Here is a 23169-nt window from a genome sequence, read left to right as displayed (position 1 = left end):
CACACACACATATATATATATACACGTATATGTATTTTAAACTTAGATACTGTGGTTCTGTGATAGTGTTCCTGACTCATGCAGAAGTCCACTGAGACCAATCTGTTGCATAATGAACTCATTCAGGAACATCCCAGATTATTGCACTGGTTGACCATGCAGACTGGCTCACAGATATATATACCAAACCAATTAAATAGGTAGTTTTTAAATGATAGTAAGTATGATAGACTAGACCTGTATCTAGAGTAAATGCAAAATATAGAAGTCAAAATGGGAAATTTCCACTTCCCTCCGTGATTTTAGTCATCGTGTCAGCTTGAATGCAAATAAAGAACTTCAATTTATTAAGGATTTGGGGATCTGAAACAAATTCCAACAGGATTTGAAAAGCATACAAGAACTTTGTTGAACAGATTATGTCTAGAAATATCTGCTACATTTCACCCTTCAAATGTTAATTGTGAAAAGAAACAGAGGTGCAAAAGAGAAAAGGGTCTCCCTCATATGGAAAACTCCAGAAAGTGAAGATTTTTACTGTTTGATAATATAATTACCCAGTGTTTTGACTAGGCTGATTTGATAATGATGCATAGAAAAGGGCAATTTAGTCTTCGCGCAGTAACTAGGAATGTTTGCCTCATTGCTTTCTATGTCTTAATTTCAACTTTAAATTAAATGTCTTCAGCTTCGGAATGTTTTATATTAGAAACCTTCTTTTGCAAAGCTGCTATTTTAAATCACTAATTAACTTAATGCACAAGTTAGGCATTTCATGGAATTGCAGTAGATCAGGAACATTTTTCTTCTTTCTGCATCTATAAACTGTTAAAATACGTTGCCAACTGTTTGTGTACCTAAAAGGTCAAACACATTTCTTGTTGTTCCCTCTCAGATGCTTCCATCAACTTCTTGATTGTCCCTGCACTTCTGTTATGTAAATATCTGTGCTTCCACTTATTTGTATTTCATTTATCTTGCCTGATAAAAAACCACTCAAATACTTGTTTTAGGAAGGTATCTACAATATCTGTAGATATGCAGAGAAATTTACCTTGTATGCAAAGACATGCAGCTTTCCTGCCAGTGCTCTGTGGTCTGTATTGCCCTCGCTCTGGGCAGGTCATGTGCCAACACAGTTGTTAGGTCTGTGTTCAGTCAGTGAGCTTTGACTTTTGAGTTCAAAGCAACATGTACTATTTACTTCAAGTTGGCAAAATATCAAATTCTTTGTGTTGTAACAAGCATGCCATTTCTCACTTCGGATTCTGCAGGATTCTTTTATGTTGCTATGAAGGATGAAGTTTGAACTAAGTAACTTACAGAGCAATCCAATGCCAAGCTTAATTTACCCTGCTGAGGACAAAAGTACCAAATCTTGTCATCTCTCATCCAGGGCACAAAAATTTTCCAGAGAGCTTTCAGATAGCTGCAGAAATCAGTGTACAGCTTTCTTTGTTAACCAACAGGATGCCTCTGATGAAATAATAATCTTTTTTCTTTTCTAGGGGATCAGTAGCCTCTTCAGTTCGCTAAAAGTGGTGCGTCTTCTGCGACTTGGTCGAGTTGCCAGAAAGTTGGACCATTATTTGGAATATGGTGCTGCTGTACTGGTACTGCTGGTGTGTGTGTTTGGACTGGTGGCTCACTGGCTAGCCTGCATATGGTACAGCATTGGGGACTACGAAGTTATAGATGAAGTCACTAACACAATTAAAACAGATAGCTGGCTCTACCAGTTGGCACTGAGTATTGGGACGCCATATCGATACAACACCACTGGCTCAGGGCAGTGGGAAGGAGGACCCAGTAAAGACTCTTTGTACATATCCTCTCTCTACTTTACCATGACAAGCCTTACAACAATAGGATTTGGAAACATAGCACCAACCACTGATGGAGAGAAGATTTTTTCAGTGGCCATGATGATGGTTGGCTGTAAGTAAAGTTCAATTTTATTGTTGTTAAGCCAGAAGTGATTACATAAGCAGTGAGGTGATTGCATAGAATATTTGCAGTAAGATTTCTTGATACCATAGAAAAACTGAAGTCCCTGTAAATGGCCGTTAAATGAACTTGGAATTTTAATTGAAAATAGAAATTTAAACTATGTAGTTGCTGTAGAATTTTAACTTGTTTGCAAGAATAAGTATAGTAAGCACGTAAATGTATCCGGTGATAATTATATATTGAATTTAGATCCTCTTCTTTACATTTTAAAGATGGTTTCTGTCATGTTTAAAAGGCATTGACTGAAATTTTTTTGAAAGCTGGATTATATACTCTAATTTACATGGCCTAGTTGAGTTTTGCTTATAGATTTGGGCAGGCTTGGAAATATTTGAAGTGGTTTCATCCAATTCTCTTTACATTTAGTGATTCCATGGTAATCGTGTACTCTCTTGCAATAGCTTGACTTACAAGACCAACAAGTTGACTTAGAACAATCTCACGAGTGTGATGACCTTCATCACCAGCAAGGCTAGAAATGAAAAAGCTCGCAAAACACTACAGTGCACCTTTCCTTTCTGCTGTTTCTCATCTTTTCTTAAATATTTTAAAATGAATAGTGGTAAAGCACATTTCCCATTTACAATGCTGCCAAGGTTGGATGGCTGAGCAGCTCTCCAGGTTAACAAGGCATTTCAAAATACAGCAAAGGATGCTGAAAATGTTAATGCTATTTGTCGAAATTATTTTTCTGTTAAATAAATAATGCTTGGTATTTCACTGATGCTTTCTGTTTTCTAAGTTCCAAAGGAGTACTAAGCAATTATGTAACAAAAGAACAAACAAAACCTTTTGAAAATAAGATCTGCATAATCTCTCTTAATTATCTCTGCTAACACTGTGAGCTCATCTCAGAGACATATTGAACTTTAAAGAGGAACTTTCCTAGCTAAAGTCTTTCTAGATCTTCAGAAGATTAAAGCTATTTATTTGGATAATTTTAAATACTTATTTAAAAACAAGGTTATGCTTTTAGGACTCTACTTGCAGTGTGTGAAATTAAATTTATTCTCAGCAGAATCTTTAAATGATGGGTTGACGTGCTTCAAAACATTACAAAGTCCTTAAAAAACAATTCCCCAAGCTAGATCATTAATGAGCCATTGCAGCTGGGCTATGGAAAATCTATAGGTGCTGATAAGCTATTTGTTGAAACTGCTTGGTGGAATTCACAGGGGTCTTGGGCTTGGAGTAATACAGTGGATTTAGAACATTGAAAAAGCAGTAATTTCTATCCTTGGCTTTCTGAGGGACTTTTGTTGCCCTGAAGAGGAGTGTCCCAATAGCAGTGGTAAATGATTTAGAGTGAAGTGAGAACCATAATAACATAATAGATAATAATAATGATTGTAGTAATAACAAAATAATTACATGGCCTCAGTAAGTGAAATTAAATGGAGCTTGTAACCTGCTTTGTATTTGTGCTTTCTGGGTCGTGCTTGTTTTTTCATCTCTGAATCACATGCGACGATGTGGAATAGAATCAGAATCACAGAATGGTTTGGTTGGGAAGAGACCTTAAAGATCCCATAGTTATAATCCACTGCCAGGGGCAGGGACAGCTCCCAGTAGGCCCGATTTGATGATCAAATAGCTGAATCTTTAATAGCCATATCAATGAAGATTTGGAGATTCTTAGTTAATATATCCCACTATGATGACTGCTCCTGAATTCTAAAGGAACTGCTTGGTTGCTTGAATATGGGATAGAAAATAAATCAATTTCCAAGTAGACACCAGGCAAGGGCTTTGTACTTGGAATATTTGTGCAGGGAAGTCAAATGTGCAGGTTTGTGTAAACACGCTTTGTAGTGCTAGCTGCTGAAAACATAGCAATATAACATCAAAACCAGGGCAGAAAAGCTCAGTAAATAACTGATGGGAAATGGTACTTCTCAGACGAAGTGTTCAGTGGGACTGGGAAGAGGTTTTGGCCCCAAGAATAAGAGTAAATAAGTACTGAAAATGATTAATTTGAGTTGTTTTCAAAACAAAATGTTTCCATTTTTCTTTGGAAACAGTGCAAAATTCAATTAACATTCAGTCATTGAAAAAATGCTGGTCCCTGTACTAACTCCTATTGTAAGCAGACTGTGAACACCTTTGGTAGATTTCCTGAAGAACTTTGCTAATACCAGTAGTTGATATTGGCAGCGTCTTTCCTAGCAGACTCTGCCAAATAAATGTCTCATTCTTCGAGCTGGAATGAGAGATAGTAATTCATCACAGTCCCAGCTGCCTACTCGTGCAAACTTCAGATATGAAAGAAATTCTTTGCTGCGTTGTCAGCTGGCAGCCACTTGTTCTGCACGCCATAAGTTTCTTATTCACGCCAGCAAAGTTATCGGGATGTTGGAGGAGGTTTTGCAGAGATATGTAAATCCTTCTGGTGGGCAGGACTGCACACTGGGATGCTTGATCAGAAGAGCCAAATTAAGTTTCTGTATCTGCTGATAAAGCATTTCATGATGTGGGATGGTGGTGGTGGAAACCCAGATGAATGTGGGTGGTTTTGTTTTATCAGCGTTTTGCCACTCAGTTGTTCGTTGAGGACAGAATTAAGTGGGATATTTAGACTGAGATACATCACCTTGTGTCTTACAGGGAAGAAGGGCTTTGCATAACATAACCTCATTTGGTGGAAATTACTTCAGAGTTCTTTTCACCACCCATGCTTCTTTCTTGGTGTGTATTGCTATACAGAAGTATTTTTTCTGTTGCTTTTTGACACTTAAAAATGCTAAAAGTAGCCATCATAAGGCATCCTGCTAAGAGGCTGCCAGGTTTGTCCTACGTTTACTGTTTAAATACCTATTCTGCATTGGTTGCCTAGAGTTACTGAATATGCATTGAGAACCTGACTGATGTCACTCCCTTTGTATTGATATAGGTCATTTCATCCCCTCCGCTGAGCAGAGCAGAATAGATAAGTGCATCCATCAGATCCTCTGAGTGGAGCAGGAATCATTTATCATTCTGGAAAGACCTTTCTTGCAAAGGTCCCGTTAACTTCTGTCAGCTCATACTTGTATCTTTAGCAATCAGTTCAATCTCTTCTGTTGCACTTTGCTTTAGCTTCATCCACAGCCGTAGATGTAGACATAAAATGAACTGGCTTTTTGCCTTTCACTGAAAAAAACAACAACAAAAATGGTATTATGGAAAAGGCCAAAAATAAACTTTTTTTTGTAGACCACTGTGTGGTAAAGCTGTAGGGCTCTGTATACAGCTGTATACATTCTTTTCTCTCGTGCTTACAGTGGGAGAAAAGTGGCCAGATTTACAGGTTGTGTCTCCAAATGTCTCTGTTACACTTCAGTGCATTTCTTGTGTAACCTGGAACAATCAGCTTGGCCCTGACCACATGCAACACTGCAGTGAAATAGTGCTGAACAACACCGTGCAGGTTGCACGGTCAGTGTAGCCCCAGCAATATGGCCTTTACACGAGTTTATTTGTCCAGCTGAATTGTGCCCAACTGATTGAATATTTCATCTCAGCAGTGGCAGAAGTTCAGTCTTTTTCACTTTGCAGTGATTGAAGCACTGTGATGGTTCCCACTGCAAGGGAAGATTGGAATGATATCCAAGGCAAAAGCCTATGAACACTTCACTGTTCCATAGAATGTGAACATCCCAGAAGAATCAGTCATTCTTCCTTCTCCAGAATAGCTCAGGAATGGTGCTTTGTTGTTCTTGCTTTAGGAGAGGTAGTTAGATCTCTTACATACATACCTTGCTTTGGGTTCTGTTTGCTTTCAGATTTATGGGGAAGTGGTTTGGGGGAAGTTGTTGTTTTTCAATGACTGGATTTAAATCGTAGTGAAGACAGATTTGTTAACGCAAATGGGTTTTATGTATGCACAGAATTTGCTATTGAGGGTTGTACAGGATGCCTCCTCTGGAAAATTGATCCTTCCTGACAGCTATTGGAGTAATTTCTAGACAGCTCTTTCCAAAACGGAGTTGCTAATTTCATGACTTGAAATGCTGACTTCTTGTTTTCATCTTAAAAGTACCCACGATGGCAATTTGCACATTAGGAAAAAAACAACCATGCAATTGCTGTAGCTTTGACCCCAAGTTGTAAAGGAAGGCATGAGTGAGATCCTCACGAGACCCTGCTCTGCTCTTTTAATTGTACTAAACATTGAGAGCAGGACATGCTCCTTTCTGTTGAGAATAGGTGCACCTGTAGTTGTAAAACCCTTCTGTAGCAAGCTGTTGGCTGCCTGTGGCACCCTTTTGCTGTTGCTCAGCTCTTGTTTTGGAGCAGAGAGACAGACTGTCAGTCATCTCCGCATCGATTTGCCAAAACCCAATTCATTATTCAACTGTGTTCTTTCATTGTTCGAGTAACATTAGTCAGCTCCCTGCCAGTATATGGCAGTTAGCCACTTGAGCACTGTTGGTATGAATCACGGAGGTTTATCTAGTAAATTTGTTAAGTGGTGGCTGAACCCACGCACTGACACCACAGTGTATAATTGTAGGAAAGCACTTGTCTGGCAGACTTCCAGGCAAGCAATCCCAGGGGTCCATAGGATTTAATTTTTGATCCTGAGGAAAAATGCGTGTGTTAAGTCGGTACCTTCTAGCAAAAATCGTTCTTCTCCAGACTGAGCAATTCCAGTTCCCTCAGCTGCTCCCCATAAGACCTGTGCTCCAGACCCCTCACACCTTCACTGGGAAACATTTATTTGAATAGCCCTGCTGGCTGACTCTGTTTGCATTATCAAGGCTCACTTAGAGGAAGGTGCAAGGATACTCCCAAATGAGAAGTTCTTCTGTGTACAACTTCTTCCCTCTCTTTCTCTGTACAAACATACATTCACTCAGGAGGGAATGGATTCAAATACATGAACCACTACACCTCAAAGATGGAGAATTTTATTCAGAGGATGTGGAGTTTATGTAGAGGTAATCATCGGTTTCTGATTGGCCTTCTTAGAGACATAGGGCTAATGGAGGAGTTGTTGATGCAGAGGTTGCCTTGCAGTACAGATGTGCTTGACACTAGGTGGTTTTAAGCAGATGAGCATTGTATGTTTGCATCTAATACTGTGCTACTGATAACTCTATAAAATACAGCGTTAACAAGTTCCTTGTCAGCAAAGGAGTCCTCTCCCAACCTCCACATTATGTTTGATGGCCAAAGATTTTCCCAGAAGGGCTGATTTGGGTGTGTTTCTGTCTTGTTCTGAACATGAGGCACTTGGCCTCATGACCACCATCCAACTGGTTGAAATGTCAGCAGTAAAGCATTTCCATTACTCTGGGACTTGGAAGTGAGCATATCTTAATATTTCAGAGCTCGAAGAAATATTTTCAAAAGGCTGCGGGTCACTTACAAGGCCAGGGGTAAAGCTTTATAAACAACTAAGACAGTGATACAGTTAAGGACACTGGGATAAAGGTAGCACTGGCACAGGCTGCCTAAAGAGATGATGGATGTCCTGTCCCTGGAGATGTTCAAGGTCAGGCTGGACAGGGCTCAGCGATCCTGACAGAGCTGTAGGTTCCCCTGTTCGTTGCAGGGAAGTTGGACCAGATGGCATTTAAACATCCTTTCCAACTCAAATGATTCTATGATTTAATAAATTAACATGTTTTCTGTTTTAGATGAGTCAAAGAGTTAGATTATGGTAGATGCAATAAGGTTAATTGGCAGAAGCATCACAGGGGGCATATGTGCCTTGTTTTGTTTTAACTCTGACATGGCAGTATGTTTTCAGATATTCAGTTACCTAGCTTATGGCAAAAATCTGTTTCTTGTATAAACAGTTTTAAAATTGTAAAATAGCCTCCTAGGAAAGCTTTATGGGAATTTTTTGCTAGGTTATATCTAGCATGTGTTTACATAAGCTTTACTTTTATTATCATTGGCTTGATAAGTTTAAATGAATTTATGGTATCAGGAGAGAAGGAGCAGTGAGTGGGAGAGGTAAGACTGAAGAAATGTTTAGTGCTATCAAACTATATTATTTAAAACAACTGAAAAATGCTATTACATAAATGAAATACTTAAACGTGGAAACTCAACCTTTCCACCGTGCTGTTGCTCTCACATGGTGCAAGCAATTACCTGAGATTGTCCCAGGGGGTTAGCAGATTGTCCCAGATTACTCATTACATCTGTATTTCTCTGGAAGCAGAAAGTTTTAATTAATCCAGCTGGATCAGCAAATACATTCAACTAGATCATAACGTGGGACAATTGCATAGCACATCATGCTATACAGGTAAACAAATCCTAGATAGCTCCTAAGTTATACCACTTGGATGGAAGAGGCTGGAGAATTGTGTTTTAAGTTTTACAAAGGAAAGTGGGTGAACTAAACATGTGTCTACACAGAGATCCTTGGAAAACTCTAGGACATAATTTTGTATGCTCGTAGTGGCAGTACCTGTGTGGAGTTGGCACTTGGACTGTATAAATGCTCTTGGCATTTATAAAACTGTATAACATAAAAACTGTATAAATGCTCTCGGCAACGTGCAGATGCAAGAGCTCAGGCCAGTGATCCAAGCAACGCCTGATTCAGTGCTCATGGCTTTTCAGTGGCTATGTGTTTTCAGTTAAATCTACTTGATATTGGCCCGACTTAAGTTGCAGTCAGAACCTATGGTTTATCAACCAGAGGGTACAGAAGTTAGGGAGGGCACTGGAACAAGGAGACAAGTTCTTTTAGGGAATGTCCTAATATAGAAAAATTGAATCGTGTCAGTGAGTCAGACTTCAGAATACAATTGCTTCTTCATCTCAATCAAGAGATTTCCTTGCCCAAATTTCCTTGGGTTGAATTTCAGAAGTAAATAAAAAAGGGACATCATTGCGTGCTCAGAGAGGCTGAAAAAAAAAGCTGTTTGTTCTTTTCTTTTCTCCAAGAAAAATGAAGAGCCCAGATCTCTGGGAGATTTCATTACTGTGCTGCTGCTTGAGCTACCGTGATGTGGTGGTACTAAGAGTTGTCAGGTAATTGTATAAACTGTGACAGATACTAGTTCTTGGTTTCTCATTGCTTCATTTTTCGTACTCTGGAGTAGCATGTTTTTCTTGAAAATACTGAGAGCATTGGAGGCTGAGCCTGCACGTCTCTCTGTTCATTGTTTCCTGCAGCTTTTTCTCACCAGAATCAGGAAAAAAAATGAAGTATTCCCTATGTGGGAGTATGACTGAAGTTCCTCCTTAAAGATGCTTGCCCCTTTTGCTTTGATTTGGAGAAGGGATGGGGATAGCATCCAAAATGGCTCCTCTCCCCTGGGCATCTGCCATGCTGAGTCAAAGCAGTGCTTCAGTGGGTCATGAATGATTAAAAATAGTTGGCTGGCCAGCAGCCAGTATGGATTTGTCACGCAGAGTTCATGGCAAGTTTATCTGATTTCTTTCTTTGACAAGATAACTGCCTGGTGAATAAGAGAGATCTAGTGGATTGATGTATCTGAACATTTTAAGAGGCTTCTGACAATTCTTTGCATGGCAGTCTCAGTAAATGAGTGAAAGATGATCTAAACACAGACTTAGCCAAGTCAACCACACTGATTGAAAAAGCTTTCTCATAAGATAATCAAAGGTTTCACTGTCAAACCTGGAAGGAGTTGCTGGGGATATCTTTGCCCCACATGTTCAGCACTTTCATTAGCAGAATTGAGTGGTAGAAAGAGCAACTACATCAAGAAAGTTAGAAGAGTTGCAAATGATTTACAAGACAGCAGAATCCACAGTGATCCTGATAAATTGGAAAGGTGTCTCCAAATCACTATGGTGAGTGTCAGTAAAAGCAAGTGCAGTACTCTGTGTATAAGGAGGGTAAATCAGATGTGTATGTGCAATATAGGGAACAGCTGACTTTGCTGCTTTGAGGCTGGCAAGGATAGGGGATGGGAAGGAGAGGGAGAGGCAACTGCAGGCTGAGCATAATGCAGCTCCAGGTCACAACAGTAAATCTCCCTCTGGAAAGCATCAGGAGCAGTGTGATAGACAAGAGGAAGGGGAGGTGTTTGTTCTCCTGGGATTAGAGCTGCTGAGACATCTCTCTTGATAGAGGATTTTAAGAGAGATGGAGAACGATCAATAAAAGACTCTTACAAGACAGGATCTCTTGAGAACTGATTTACTTGGTTTAAGCTGATGGAAGCTGGAATGGCAACATGAAGGCTGACTTCTACCTTGGAATAGTGTGCTTGAACATGGCCATTAGAACAGAAAGAAAGTGCAATTTTGGAATTAGGGCAAATAGTGAGGTTTCAGATCCTGGATAAAGCCACCACCAGATGTGGTGAACTCCATTTGCTTGACAAGTATCTGTCAGGCTTGCTGCAGGTAGCCTTGCTCATGCCTCAGTATGGCAGTTGAACCAAGCAATCCGTTGAGGTCCCTTCCAACCCAGCATCCCTGTGATTCTGCTTTAAGAATAACATACAGCTGGAAAATTCCTGCTATGTGTTAAGCAAGGCAAAACTAGTGAAGTTCGCTTTCTCTAGGTAGTTGACCATCTTATAACATTTATTGATGTTGTGTGATCCATGATGTAACTAATGACTTTGTATTTGCACTTCATACTATATTGCTTGCTTACTTTAACTGCAGAGACTGTGTGCCTGTTCTGCTGCCTCTGGTAATGCTGCTGTAACCTGAAAGGCATTGAAATGGGAGTGAGGGTGTTCAGCACTAAAAGAAAGTTTCAGTGGTTTTTTTTTTCCCCTCAAATACAAGAGCTATGTGATAGTGGATGTATTCTTTAACAATTTTGGAAGGCATTTTGACCTGGTAATTTTATCCCCCCCCCCCTTTTTTTTTTTCCTGTCTTTATTCCTTTATTTTTTTTCCCACAACTTTTTTGTATTACTTATGAGAAAAATAATAGGACAGTAGTAGAATCTTTCCTAAGGATTGAGAAAATTTGAGGTGATTTTCCTATTTTTAGCAATGTGTCTCTTCTGCCAGAGGAAACTAAGCAAGTGGGTAAAATGAAGAATAACAGATAGCCAACTGTATTTTTATGGAGTTGAAGTGAAAGATATTGGTATTTTTTGTCTTTGCTTTTACTTTTGTTATTAACAATATTTTCTAATAGAACAGAATATTTAATATCTTCTAAATCATTACAAAAATTGAAACATATTTCAAAATTCTATTGAGATATGATTAAATTGGTGGGAAGGCCATTATAAACATCTGACACTGATCTCTACATAATGCTGTGATAATTAGAGATGTTCTAGGTTGAATTCCTTTGCAGGAAAAAGCCCAGCTCTGTAGAAATAGCATCTTGTTGAGCTCTGTCTCAGTTTTTCCACAGTTAAATATGATCAGTTTTGAGGTAGAAACCTCTTGTAGAGGAACTTCCCTGAAGCTTTAACACTGAAAGCAGCAGTTATATCAGCATCCCTTGAATGCGCAAGTTTGTGTGTGCACATGGCAATGGTAGCAGTAGTGGCTGGGCAAAACTGTAATTTTCCATCTGAACTGCCAAAATGGAGCAGCCTGAATGCATCATCAGTCTTCACATGGTCAAACATTATCTGACTTAGGATGGATTATTGCACCCTTTAAGTCTTGTCTTTCTTGCTGTGTATCTGACTGAACAGGATTAGGTTAAAGCCAAGGAAGGCAAAGCAAGTTGTGATGAATCCTCACCTATTCTATAAAAAAACGTTCAGTCAGGTCTTACAGTGCTTTCCTGAACCGGGACCTTAAACACATGGTGCTTTTTAACCACATGAATAGTCCCACTGACCTCATTACTGCTTAATGTGAGCTTACCTTAAGTGTTTTTCTGGCTGCCAGCCATAATGAAGGGAACATTTTCAGCATTTGAGGTTTATGGGTGGAGCTTCCAAATGTGGTTGAGAGGGAATTAAGAGCCAAAGACCCATCTGAAGGTCACTAGGACTAGTGCCTAAAACTCATGCAGGCTGATTGTAAACTATGGCCATCCATCCATCTCCATGAGGTTCCATTATCAAAGTTATTTCTTACATCATAGATCAGAATGTTCACCTGTTCGGAGAAGGCATGAGAGCACTGTCATCGCCTTATATGATGAAAGGACTGGCTTTGTTTGCCATTTTTCTTCCCTAACCAGAAATTTTGTTTTTAAGTCTAAAATCAGATGCATGCTTCCCTTTCGTTGTTTTTGAATAGGAAATTAAGGTGCGAAGAAGCTTACTATTCTGATTCATTAATGCAGACATTTCCTGCCCAAACTGATAGTGCACCTTACCTGAAGGATGTAACTTTCTAGTTAATCAAACACAATCTTTCTGCATTAGTGCTTGGAAGGAAATGAAAAAGGAACAAAGCAAGTCAGTAAGGTAAGGAAATGCTGTTGGTGTTAGTGCCATGTCAGAAAATATTGAAAGGACTGAAGAATACAAGTCTGATGTGATTAAACGCAGATGAAAATAGCTTGTGCAAGAAATCTCATAGTACAGCCTCGTCTAGAGATAAATGAATTGAAGGAGAACTGGGAAACAAGTGTATGAGATGCCTGCAGCGCTCATAATAAACTCATAGCCCTTGGAGGACTTTGGCCAACCTCCCTTTTCCCCCATGCACCATATTGGTTTAGCAGCAAGGCCTAAGCTTAAGGCCAGACTCTGTACACATGTTTGAGTGTAATGATGTACTGAGGCTTCAGTTCTAGCATGGCCTAAAGTCTAGTCCTGCTGGGAATTCAAACACCGATGAGATTCTGCTGAGGTCTTGTGGGACAGGCTTCCCATTCCCTCTTCTGTTGCTTGGGTTGGAGCAGGCACCCACATCAAAGCTGCTCTGCTGGTTCTTCTGGGAGGCTGAGGGGTGGCATTTGCTGTTAAATGGTGTTTTCTGTGGCTGAATTAGAGGGATTTATCTGAAGCATTAGTCTTCATTTCAAAGTAATGATATTTTTCAGGGACTGTAGCAGATGTACATTATCTATGCTAGGTTAACAGGCTTTGGTGCAGGATTACAGTTTTAGGAAGCTAGTGACTTCATAGATCTGTCAGCCTGCTTTGTCCAATTGTAGAAATGTTTTTATATATGTCTCCATATACCTTTACCTGTATTATTTCTCCCAATCTAGAGTGGGGCCCAGCACTGCAGGTGCAGTATGTATTCTACCAACTGCTAAGAAAAGCACATGATTTAATTAAGTTTCTGTAAGACATGTTACCAAAAAAAAAAAAAAAAGACAATCCAGGAATATCACGAAGTTCAACTGAATGAGATCCTTAAGTGCTAAATACTAGGGCCTTCCCATGTAAAGTACTGTCTAGCCAACTTAGGAGAGATTTAAACACCCCTAAATTACGGGCAAGAATAGCTGGAAAATTATTCATATGGTTTATGTAGATGTGGTTTTGGTTAAATGCTTCCTGTATGCAAGAAAAGCCATTACATGCTTCTAACTGCAGTATTTTAAGAAATGATTAGGGGATTTGTAAGGAGTTTAATAGGAACTGCATCAGTAGTGAACACCCACATGGACATAGAATAGGAGGGACAGGATGCAGAGTTGAACAGATTTGATGTACCTAATTAGTCAGATTGTTGTTGTTTTTACTCTGTTATTGATATACAAACATACTGTTGAAGAATTAGTAATCTAAAATACTTTGGTTCATTACAGTTTTTAGTGCCGGTCTAATAGCCATGCTCCATCTGTATGGTAATCAGAAATAACAGACCGTAGAGAAGTTATGCATCCTCACCTTATAATCCATTTTCAGCCAGCTGAGAAAGCAACAAGGAGGGTGTTTGCTGGAATACAGCACTTGGCAATTATAAATTCAAAGGGAAGAGAGTCTTGTGTTCTTTATCTCTGTGCCAGATATTTATTCCTTTCTTCCTTTACATGCTTCACAAATATTTGTAACCAAATTTATACTGTGGATAAAGGCGTGTTGTTGTGTCAATGTGACACAGACATCTTTGCAGTGGCATGATGTTTTTAATGGTTTTTATGTTACTACAATAAGAATGTCACAATGGATCAGACTTTCACATAGTTTATTGTCTTTGGGGTTTTAACTGTAAAAACAGAATGTCTTCGTATATGGGGATAATGGCAGCACATGGAGGTTGTTAACTACTGTGCTTTCATCTATAGATGAAAAGGAAAGAGTCAGCTGTGGTCTCTTTTAATTGCTAGCATTTAGCAGAGGAACAACAGCTTTTTTGGCTAGAAATAGTGAAAGATTATGGCTCTCATCTAGGAATGTGAAACGTTTAATTTCCAAGTCTGACATTTGGTGAAATTGTGAACTTTGGCATTTGATAAATTCTGTGGTTCTTTTTTCCTCTCTAAACCTGTGCCTGATTTATTGGTTTAGATGTTAAACAGCTGAGGGCAGGAACTCCCTGTGTTTTTGTGCATTGCATACAAAACCACGTTCCTGGTTGAAAGGGGCCAACAGAAACAAAGGGAAATGTTCCAAGAGTCGTAAAATAAGGAAGTGACTGCACTGAATGAGTATGAATTTCTGTGGTGGACCGCAGTGGACATTCCTGTCATACTGTAAAGACCTCAGGTCAAATTCAGAGAGTACAGGAAGCATTTAATTTTTACCAATCTGCATTTTAATAAGCTTAGGTGAAAGCGGAAGAAAATGTGCTGATAGATTTTGGAGAGTTTGTCCCATTCACTTTCAGAGCGATCTGGACTTTTGCATCACATTTTTATCCTGAACACCTTTTGCATTTGAACCTACGTACGATGTTGTAAATTGCTCCCTTTCCAGATCCTAAAATATTATTTATTCATAGGAAATGTGCCATAAAGCTGCTAAGCAACAACCAAGGTTATGATTAAACCATTACACCTTTACTCTGATTGCCTGACCTTTGAATACTATGTCTTTAAGTGCTAAGCCTAAATTAATATTACATACATCTACTCCCTCTCACCCACATAAGACAACAATGAACTACTTAAAACTACTCCCATTTTTTATTTAAAATTGTCATGCCTTGTCTTTGTATTGAGCTTTCCATGCCAGACTTCCTTGCATACTTGTTCCTACAGCCTGTTTCTGTTGGAGTAAGCTAAGAAAAAAGCATAATAAATTCAGTTGAACCATAGATGAACAAAACATTGTATTACTGAAATGTTTTTAACATTGAAAGGGTATTTTTGAAGCCTGTACATATGCTTTATCATAACATGATTCATAATTACATCTATAGTTCTGAGTATAACTGCTGTTACTCTTATGTGTTTATGTGTACTTCCAGAAGTGAACGAGAGTATACTTTTCATGCACAGCCACAACAAATGAAAAACATCTGAACACATTTTCCCTCAAATTACCTACAAATAAATTATTTTGAACTTGAAAAACATCAGGCCAAAACAAATTCAACTTAGGAAAGGAGGAAAGTTTCAGCTGGGACGTGAAACGTCATAATGGTTGTTTGCTCACTCTGCAAGTAACATTTTAACTCCCTTACTACAAACTAAACATCCTCACTTTGTTAAAAACCCACTGGATAGACATCTGTGGTCATAGTGTATTATCTTACTATCTTCTCCTGCCTCAAATAAAATTTTACAGTCAGTTTTATATTTGTAATATTCTCTTTCCTTCATTTTATAGTTACTTCTCCTTCACAACACCTAAATAAAAATACTATGGAAGTTAATATCCTAGGTAGAAAATTTTGTTGGTAGAACGTTAATAAATGAGGGCAAAGGTAGCTTTTGTCAATTCAGTTTATTTGGCTTTGATATTATTCACTTCAAAACCAAATATCAAACAGTAGACTTACACAGTGTTTCTGCGTTCTGGATATCTGATACATCGGATAAATATGTTTTGACAATTATCCCATTGTTACCCTCAGAGACTCCATCCTTGTATGTGTTTTACTTGAAACAGTTTTCACAACGATGGCAGTGTGTTCATTTTCTTATATTCCCCCTAAGAGATTGCTGAAGTGGCACAATGCTGTTGACCCAGCATCCAGCTAGGTAGTTATTGTGCAGCTATAATTGGAATAAGGCCACCTAAGTTGTCCCAGGATAATATCCTGACATCATTTTTCTGCTTATTTCCATGCAACTAGAATTTTATTCCTGCTTTTCTGACACTGAAGGGAGACCTGCAGGATCCATAGGTTCAACCATGCAGTAGTGTCTTGCTGATACTAATTTCCGCTCACTCTCTGTGACAAGACTGAACGTGGAGCATGATATCTTGGAGAGTGATTTACATGGCATCTTCTCATTAAAACAGGGGAAAACTAAGGCCTCCATCTCTTTTTTTTTTATATAATTATTTTTTTTACTTTTTTCTTTTTTAAATGAAAGCCAGGCTGGCTTGAGCCAGTGTGTACTGAAAATGTTGAGGTGTTTTGTGGCCCTTCATAGCATCAGTTCGTACATGCTGAAACTGAAGCCTGTGTTGTGCATCGTGGTAAATGTGGTATTATAAGAAAAATACTTTCTTGGGGGGTGAGGGGGTAGTTAATCACAAAATGCTATTACATATAGTGGAAATAGCAAGTAAAATTCTTGCTGCTAATTAAACCTTCCTAGTATAAAACCATTTTTGTAATCTAATTAGATGAAGTATGTATCTGAGTGTCGTATGGGATGGTTAATGAAAATATTCATAAGTATGGATCATGCTGAAATTACAAAAGGTTTGAATTAATTACAATCAGGACTTTTGCTGCCTCTTTTCCAGCTGGCTGGGGTGAGGGCTGGTGGTGATGCTGGATCCCTTCTACTAAAAAAGAGATTTTGTGATGTCTTCTGAAATGTTTTTTATTTTTACCACAGTGGGGCATGTTTTCTTTCCTTAAGGACACTGCTGCTCTGCATTTATATGCAGGATCAATAAGCTTTTGTGCAGAATTATGTTGACAGTGTCTTTAAGTACAGAATATTACAGACATTTGAAGTATGTATTCAAAGAGCACTTGCATTCCATTTCATAGCAGTTATTCTGTTTGCTTCTGCTTTAGTCTTGCCCATTTTTTACTGGGAAATTTGATACAAGCTTTTCCCACAAAAAAATGAGACTCACTTTTTCAACAGTACATGCGATACTGTTGTCTGTTAATTAATAATAAAGGAAATGCAAGAAATGCTAAATCATTGTGCTGAATGAGGGGAGCTGGCCTGTTCCTCCTAGCTTGTTTCTGTGGATGACAGAGACTTCATCCCTGTAAAGATCTAGACTACCTTGGAAAGACTGTGAGCAAAAGCAAAGGCAGAGATTGTGCTGGGAGAGCATAGCAGTCAGGTGCAGCTCTTCTCATCGAAGACCTCATGGAGGAAGAAGGCCATAGGTTTGGGATGTCAATAATTACAGAATCACAGAATTGTAGGGGTTGGAAGAGACCTCTAGAGATCACAGAGTTCGAACCCTCCTCCCAAAGCAGTCACCCTAGACCAGGTTGCACCAGTAACAGTTACCTGGGTTCATTATAAAACCTGGGGCGAAACTGGAACACTTGTTCATGGGGGGGGGTTATTTGCACTGGACACATCTTCACAGAAAGTGGGGCACTTTTTCTGTTTTTTTCTTGTAAATTTTTCTTGTTTTTTTCTTTTTTCAGTAGAGTGAAATAAGCAAGATAGTCAGGTGGAACTGCTGTATCTGGAGTTTTTTTTTTTTTTCCTCAGTTCATTTTTTGGCCTGAAAAAATTATGGGGGAGAAAAGGAATTAAGAAGAGAATCCTGCACCTGGAGCATGCAGGAGAGGAGTTTGAGGGCACCTGTGCTCTTAAGTCCTTGAAGAATAACCAGAAGAAAATGGTTTTGAACCTTCATCCTGCTGCCTTTTTCTTTTCTTTTTTTTTTCCTTTTCATTTTCTTTTTTCTTTTTTTTTTTTTTTAATCTCAGAGCCAACTTCACCAATACAGTGTGGACTTTTATTCAACTTGAATATTTCCTCAGGGATACAGAGGACTGATTCAACCAGGCACAAAAAGCTGCACAGCTGTTTCTAAGATGCCCGTAATGAGAAAACTTTTTTTTTTTTAATGGCTAATAAATGGAGAAACTAAAAAAAAAAGAAATAGGTTTCTGATGTATAATGGTAATAGTGCTAGGTGACCATTACTGTCAGCACAAAACTTGACCTTCATTTTGGTCTGTGTCCTGAAAAAATTATTGGTGCTACTTTGGATTGTCCCAGTGGTGTCTTTTATGCTCATTCACATTTCAGGTACTTAACTTGTGTACGTCATGTAAGGATGGGGTTAGGTGGAGGTGGGAAGTAAGTCTCTCCCTTAGGGGGCTCAGAGTACATCCATAATTCATCAGTTCAGCAATAATCTTTTTAATTAAAGTTATGTGATTTTCTTTTCTGTCCCGAGGCTGTAGTTTCTCAGCGTGCTGTAGGAGTTTTCGTATTTAACACCCATCAAGATGCATACTTTCCTAGTAAGCAGCTGTATCGTGGTGGGGACATAAACTCAGATTCTCTGTCATCTTAAAAAAGCATGTTATTACTTAAAAATGAATATGTTAATTCTAGTATGTGGTCCAGAATGTTTTTAAGATGGTCCCTGTGATTAGAATTTGTCTCACATAACTGAAGAAGTACCGTGTAAGAAAGTACTGATTTTCCCAGGTTTCTTTTAGAATAATGTACAAGAAATGGATGCGTTGAAGGCACAGAATATGTTATAAAACTAACTTAAATGTAGATACCCATATCCAGCATTTCCTTAGAGGCACAGTTACAGCTTGGTAAGAACAGTGCAGCTGTGCATAGATAGAAGCACCCCATGAAGCATTGAAGGTTTGCTCAATTCCAGTAAATATTTTGTCATGAAAGTTTGTGGAACTGAAACAGCGTATTTTTGTGAGAAACGAAGTGGGAGAGAGCAAAAAGCAGTGTTTCTCTTTGTATGCATATTGAGTGTGTGTGGGTGGGTGTGAATTTATACATAAACTTGGTGCACATGTCTGAATGCTTTGTTTTTATAATCGCTGTGCTTTTATCATTCTTTCAATCGTAGGCGAATCTTTCTTTTCCCATTCTGGGTATTTATGTGCTGCCCATCCCCCACAACTGGGCTGTATTAATCGGTCTAATTGTGTTTTCCCATGTGAAAGCACTTTGCCTAATGTTGTTTCAACTATGAACAGAAGTGAGACCTGTTTGGCCACGTCTGTGATGCACTCACTCCCTGTGTACCAGTGCTGCCTGCAGTCGCAACAGTTGGATCAGCTTCATTTGTTATAAAGACATGATCCAGGGCGATCACTCTGAGCATTGAAAAACTTGCAAATTGAAGCAGTTTGGTGTTGCTGAAGACCTACTTTATTTTATCCGCTCTTGAAAAGACGCTCTGAGTTGCACAGTGCATCCTGCAGATAGCACCTCCGTGATCGATGGCTTTGGTTGAGCCATCTCAGACAAAATGAAGAGCTGCAGCCACACTCCCTTAGCAGATTTGCAGAATGGTGATATATTCTTGCCTTGTCTGTGTTTTCCTTTGTCACTTGGTAATCTCCTAAGTGGTAAATATGACAGAGCTGAGTGTGCTGCTTTGCACAATAGCCACCCGCCTAACGCCTGCTAGCAAATGGGACAGCAGCACAGCCATGCACTTGGGAAGAGAACAGCTTAGGGGAAGCTGATAAGTGCCGTGAGAGTGAAAGCAGAATTGATAACCATCTCTTCCATTCAACAGAGCCCCTGGAGTTGTGCTGCTCCCAAACCCTGTCAGCTCAGCAGCCACAATGAGCATTATGCAGATGTGATGTGTGGTCACTTGCAGCTCGTTTCTGTGCTGACTGCTTGTTTTATCTCCTTTGCAAAAGTATCTCTCTCTCTGCATTGTGGAGTGATCTGTGTATATTTGACGCTTGATATCAATGTGTAACTTCACTGGCAGCATCACTTTGTTAAAGTTTATTAACTGTGCTGCTATAATACCTGCAGTGGTCACAGTCGATCTCAAAAACTGCTAGATGACAGGGAGCTGGGGACTATTTTAAAACTATAGAAGTATCAAAGTGTTTGATTATATTGTTATATAAATTCACTACAAAGAGTGGAGAGTGGAGGCACGAAAACTGCAATAAGTATTTTTCCGAGTAATTGTGTTCACCTCTTGCAGAGGCAATACCTTTTTTTTGTGTTCCGGGTTGCACCTTCAGAAGACACAATCAATATAATTATAATCCAGCAAAAACCTACTTGTTTTCAAATAAAATTAAAAACATTTGTTTTCAGTATGAACTGAGCTGCAAAATGCCAAACAATGTAGGTCACTTCTCTAGTATTTTACATGCTTTGTTCCTCTATAAAAAATTTAATTAGGTTTTTCTTATTCAAATGCTATTATTCACATCACACCGTATTATCTTGCATGTTGTATTGCGTTGCAGCAATGAACATGGAGCACCACTTATTTGTACAAATGTTATAGCTAATCAACAGCAGTAAGAATTACAAATAGAAAGCGTGATTTATTTATTTATTTTTGTTCTTATCTAGTGTACAATAGACTGAGTACACAGGAGCTGGTGGTAGGGAGGTATGTTTTTCAACCTGCTAAGACCAAATGTTCTCGACAAAGAGTCAAAGGAGAAAAAGCATAAGTAAAAATAGATTCAGGAGGTTTAAGCTGCTGCCTCTAGGCATCTAACTCTTTCTGTCATTTCAAGATTTTTTTCTGATAAATACATTCCTATCATAAAAATGAGGGATTATCACTGGGGTTTCCAACCCAGGAAATTCTGTGACTTTGAAAGAAGGGATACCTGAGGTGTGTAATCAGATAGTAATGATGCTTAGTTACTGGAGATAAGGCAAGGCTCAGTATTGAGCAGCTTAGGCTTCCGTTCTGCATTATCTGCCCACTGAGACATTGAATTTCTTTTTTCCTTCCCATTTGCTGAGATGCAAAACGGAAAATGATGACGGCCGAATTCTCATGGGGAGAGGAGGAGATGCAGACAGGATATAAAGAAGTTGTTTTTATGATGAAGGTGATGGGGCACTGGCTCAGGTTGCCCAGAGAGGAGGTGCCTATCTCTGGAGACACCCAAGGTCAGGCTGGATGGGGCACTGAGTGCCTGATGGAGCTGTATGTATCCTTGCTCGTTGCAACCATATAGGACCAGATGGCCTTTTAGGGTCTCTTCTACCTCCAAAGATTTTATGATTCCATAAGTGGAAGTAACTTTTAGAAAGTGTTGTGTCATTTGATACTCCCTGGAAGCAATATTTTTAACAGGAACTCCTCATTATAGCATATAGTGCTACCTGTTTCTGCCCCTGTGGAATGGATCTTGCCATCCAGAATGATGTTTCAAATGTCTAGTGCTTGAGTCTCTTCAAAAAGTCAGGAGTGTGCTTCAAAGTGCAAAGTTAAGTGGTCACACGTGGGCCTTGAAGAACTTAATGATTTTATAGAAACGTTTGTCGTTAACGGAAGGGCAGTTGCCAAACTGCTTTGCTCTGAAGTTTGACTTGCATAAAGTAATGCACAGAGACTGTAGCACATTGAAAAGTTTGTTTGCTCAGCAGGACTGGGCAGAGAAAAGAGGTCGTTAGAAAAGTCATAAACAGCAAAGTAGTTTGAATGCCTCTTGAAATTTTAAATATACAGTAAAACATGATGATTTCAGCAGTAAGTATGAATCCTTTTATTTTTTTTTCCCTCTCTCTAATTAAATTTTTTCTAAACAGCGGGAGATAAAGGTCTTTGTGGAGGACCAGAAGTTGTTTATGTTTCTCCAGTCAATAAACAAAAGGGAGATTTCTAAACATGTTCTCAGTGACCTGGTAGGTGAAGAAACCACCTTGGTAAGGAGAAGCATGTTGCCTTGTGATCATCAGTATCACTGCTCAGATCTCTTTGCTTTTTTTTTTCTTTTTCTTTTTTTCATAAGCATTTTATTTCAAAATGCTGAAGAGTAAGTGCTCTGGGAAAGAAGCATCTGTAGCTATAGTCAGGGAACAATCTTAATCCCTTTGGTAATTCTTTAACTCTTTGACCTTGTCCCCTTAATCTCTTTGAGAATTTTATTCCTTGGCCTCTTGGTTCTAATCCCATCACAGATTTTATTTCTTGACCTCCTGGGTTTAATCCGTTCACTAATTCCGCTCCTGAGCTCAGGGTGTAGGAGGGTTTTGTGTAAGCACATCTTTGAATCTGGCATTTGAAAGTTAGCTGTGGACCTCTATGAATGAGCCTTCCTGGCGTGCTTCTGGTTAATGGCTGAGAGTTATAAGATGCTCCTTATGTCATTATAGACAAGTGTAATCTCAGCTAATTTCTTCTAAGCCAAAAAACTGTTCTAAGAAACAGTATCAAGCTGCCTTGACAAGGGTATCATCTGCTTAGATGAACATTGATGAGTTTGATTACTGTATCATTGCAATTAGATCCTGTGGGAGGATTTGAGTTGGGAGTGTTTGCAGTTACATGGATGTTGAGGTGTCTGCAGGCTCACAGAGTAAAGAGTTTGAATGCCCTTTTCTTGTGTTTGGGCCCAGCAAGAAATACAGAGATGCTGACCAGCACTTAGCTCAAGCCAAGGACAAAGAGATGAAAGACTGCGTCCTGTCATTTTTCTTCTTTTAAACTCAGTTTCCCATACTGCATTAATTTTTAAACTGAGACTTTAATCTACAACATTTTAGCCCCTTTCATGAAGAGATTTTTTCCCATCCTTTTTGCTTTCTGCTAGTTATGTAAGACCATCTGCTGTTTACATTTTGTCACTTTAAGTGCTCATTCTCTTTGCTGCTGCTACTTTGCTGAAATAATCATGTTATTTGGAAAATTTGCTGGAAAGTTGCTTGCTTTTGTCTGTGGTGTGTCTTTGGTTGGATTGTACAGTAAGGCGTATAGGCACTGCTTTGTCCTTGTGCACTTGACATTAAGATTTGATTTACCAAAAGCAGGGAGGGGTGCAGGCAGCTGGAATGGTGCTGAGCCTCACACCCACATTAGCAGAGTTACAGCCATGTGTTGTGAAGCTGTGGCTTAGAGGTGGTTTTCAAAGCAGCCTTCAGCTGAGGACGTAGCAGCACCATGTAGTACCTTCTGGATAAGATGCTGTTCTGAGTAAAAGTGGGGTTTGATGCTCAACTCTTGCTGAGCAATTATTCCTACAGACAGCAAAAAGGTATTTTTCAAATGCTGGTTTATTTTTCACTCTCACTTTGTAAAAGATGTAGATGACTTTTTGGTTTGT

At 39.1% G+C, this 23169-nt stretch overlaps 1 protein-coding gene across 2 annotated transcripts in view; it reads left to right on the top strand.

The window, feature by feature from the left end:
- The window catches only part of KCNH5 (potassium voltage-gated channel subfamily H member 5), a 140211-nt gene that overhangs the window by 54510 nt on the left and 62532 nt on the right, over nucleotides 1-23169 (top strand). For both annotated transcript variants that reach the window (XM_065755665.1, XM_065755664.1), the window contains exon 7: nucleotides 1509-1938. In XM_065755665.1, the coding sequence (XP_065611737.1) occupies nucleotides 1509-1938 (430 nt within the window). The remainder of the gene's footprint in view (nucleotides 1-1508; nucleotides 1939-23169) is intronic.

The sequence above is a fragment of the Cyrtonyx montezumae genome, unplaced genomic scaffold, assembly GCF_038088225.1.
Source record: "Cyrtonyx montezumae isolate F1298 unplaced genomic scaffold, pur_monq_1.0 scaffold_10, whole genome shotgun sequence".
Lineage (NCBI taxonomy): Eukaryota > Metazoa > Chordata > Aves > Galliformes > Odontophoridae > Cyrtonyx > Cyrtonyx montezumae.
This window is presented reverse-complemented; position numbering and strand designations above follow the sequence as displayed.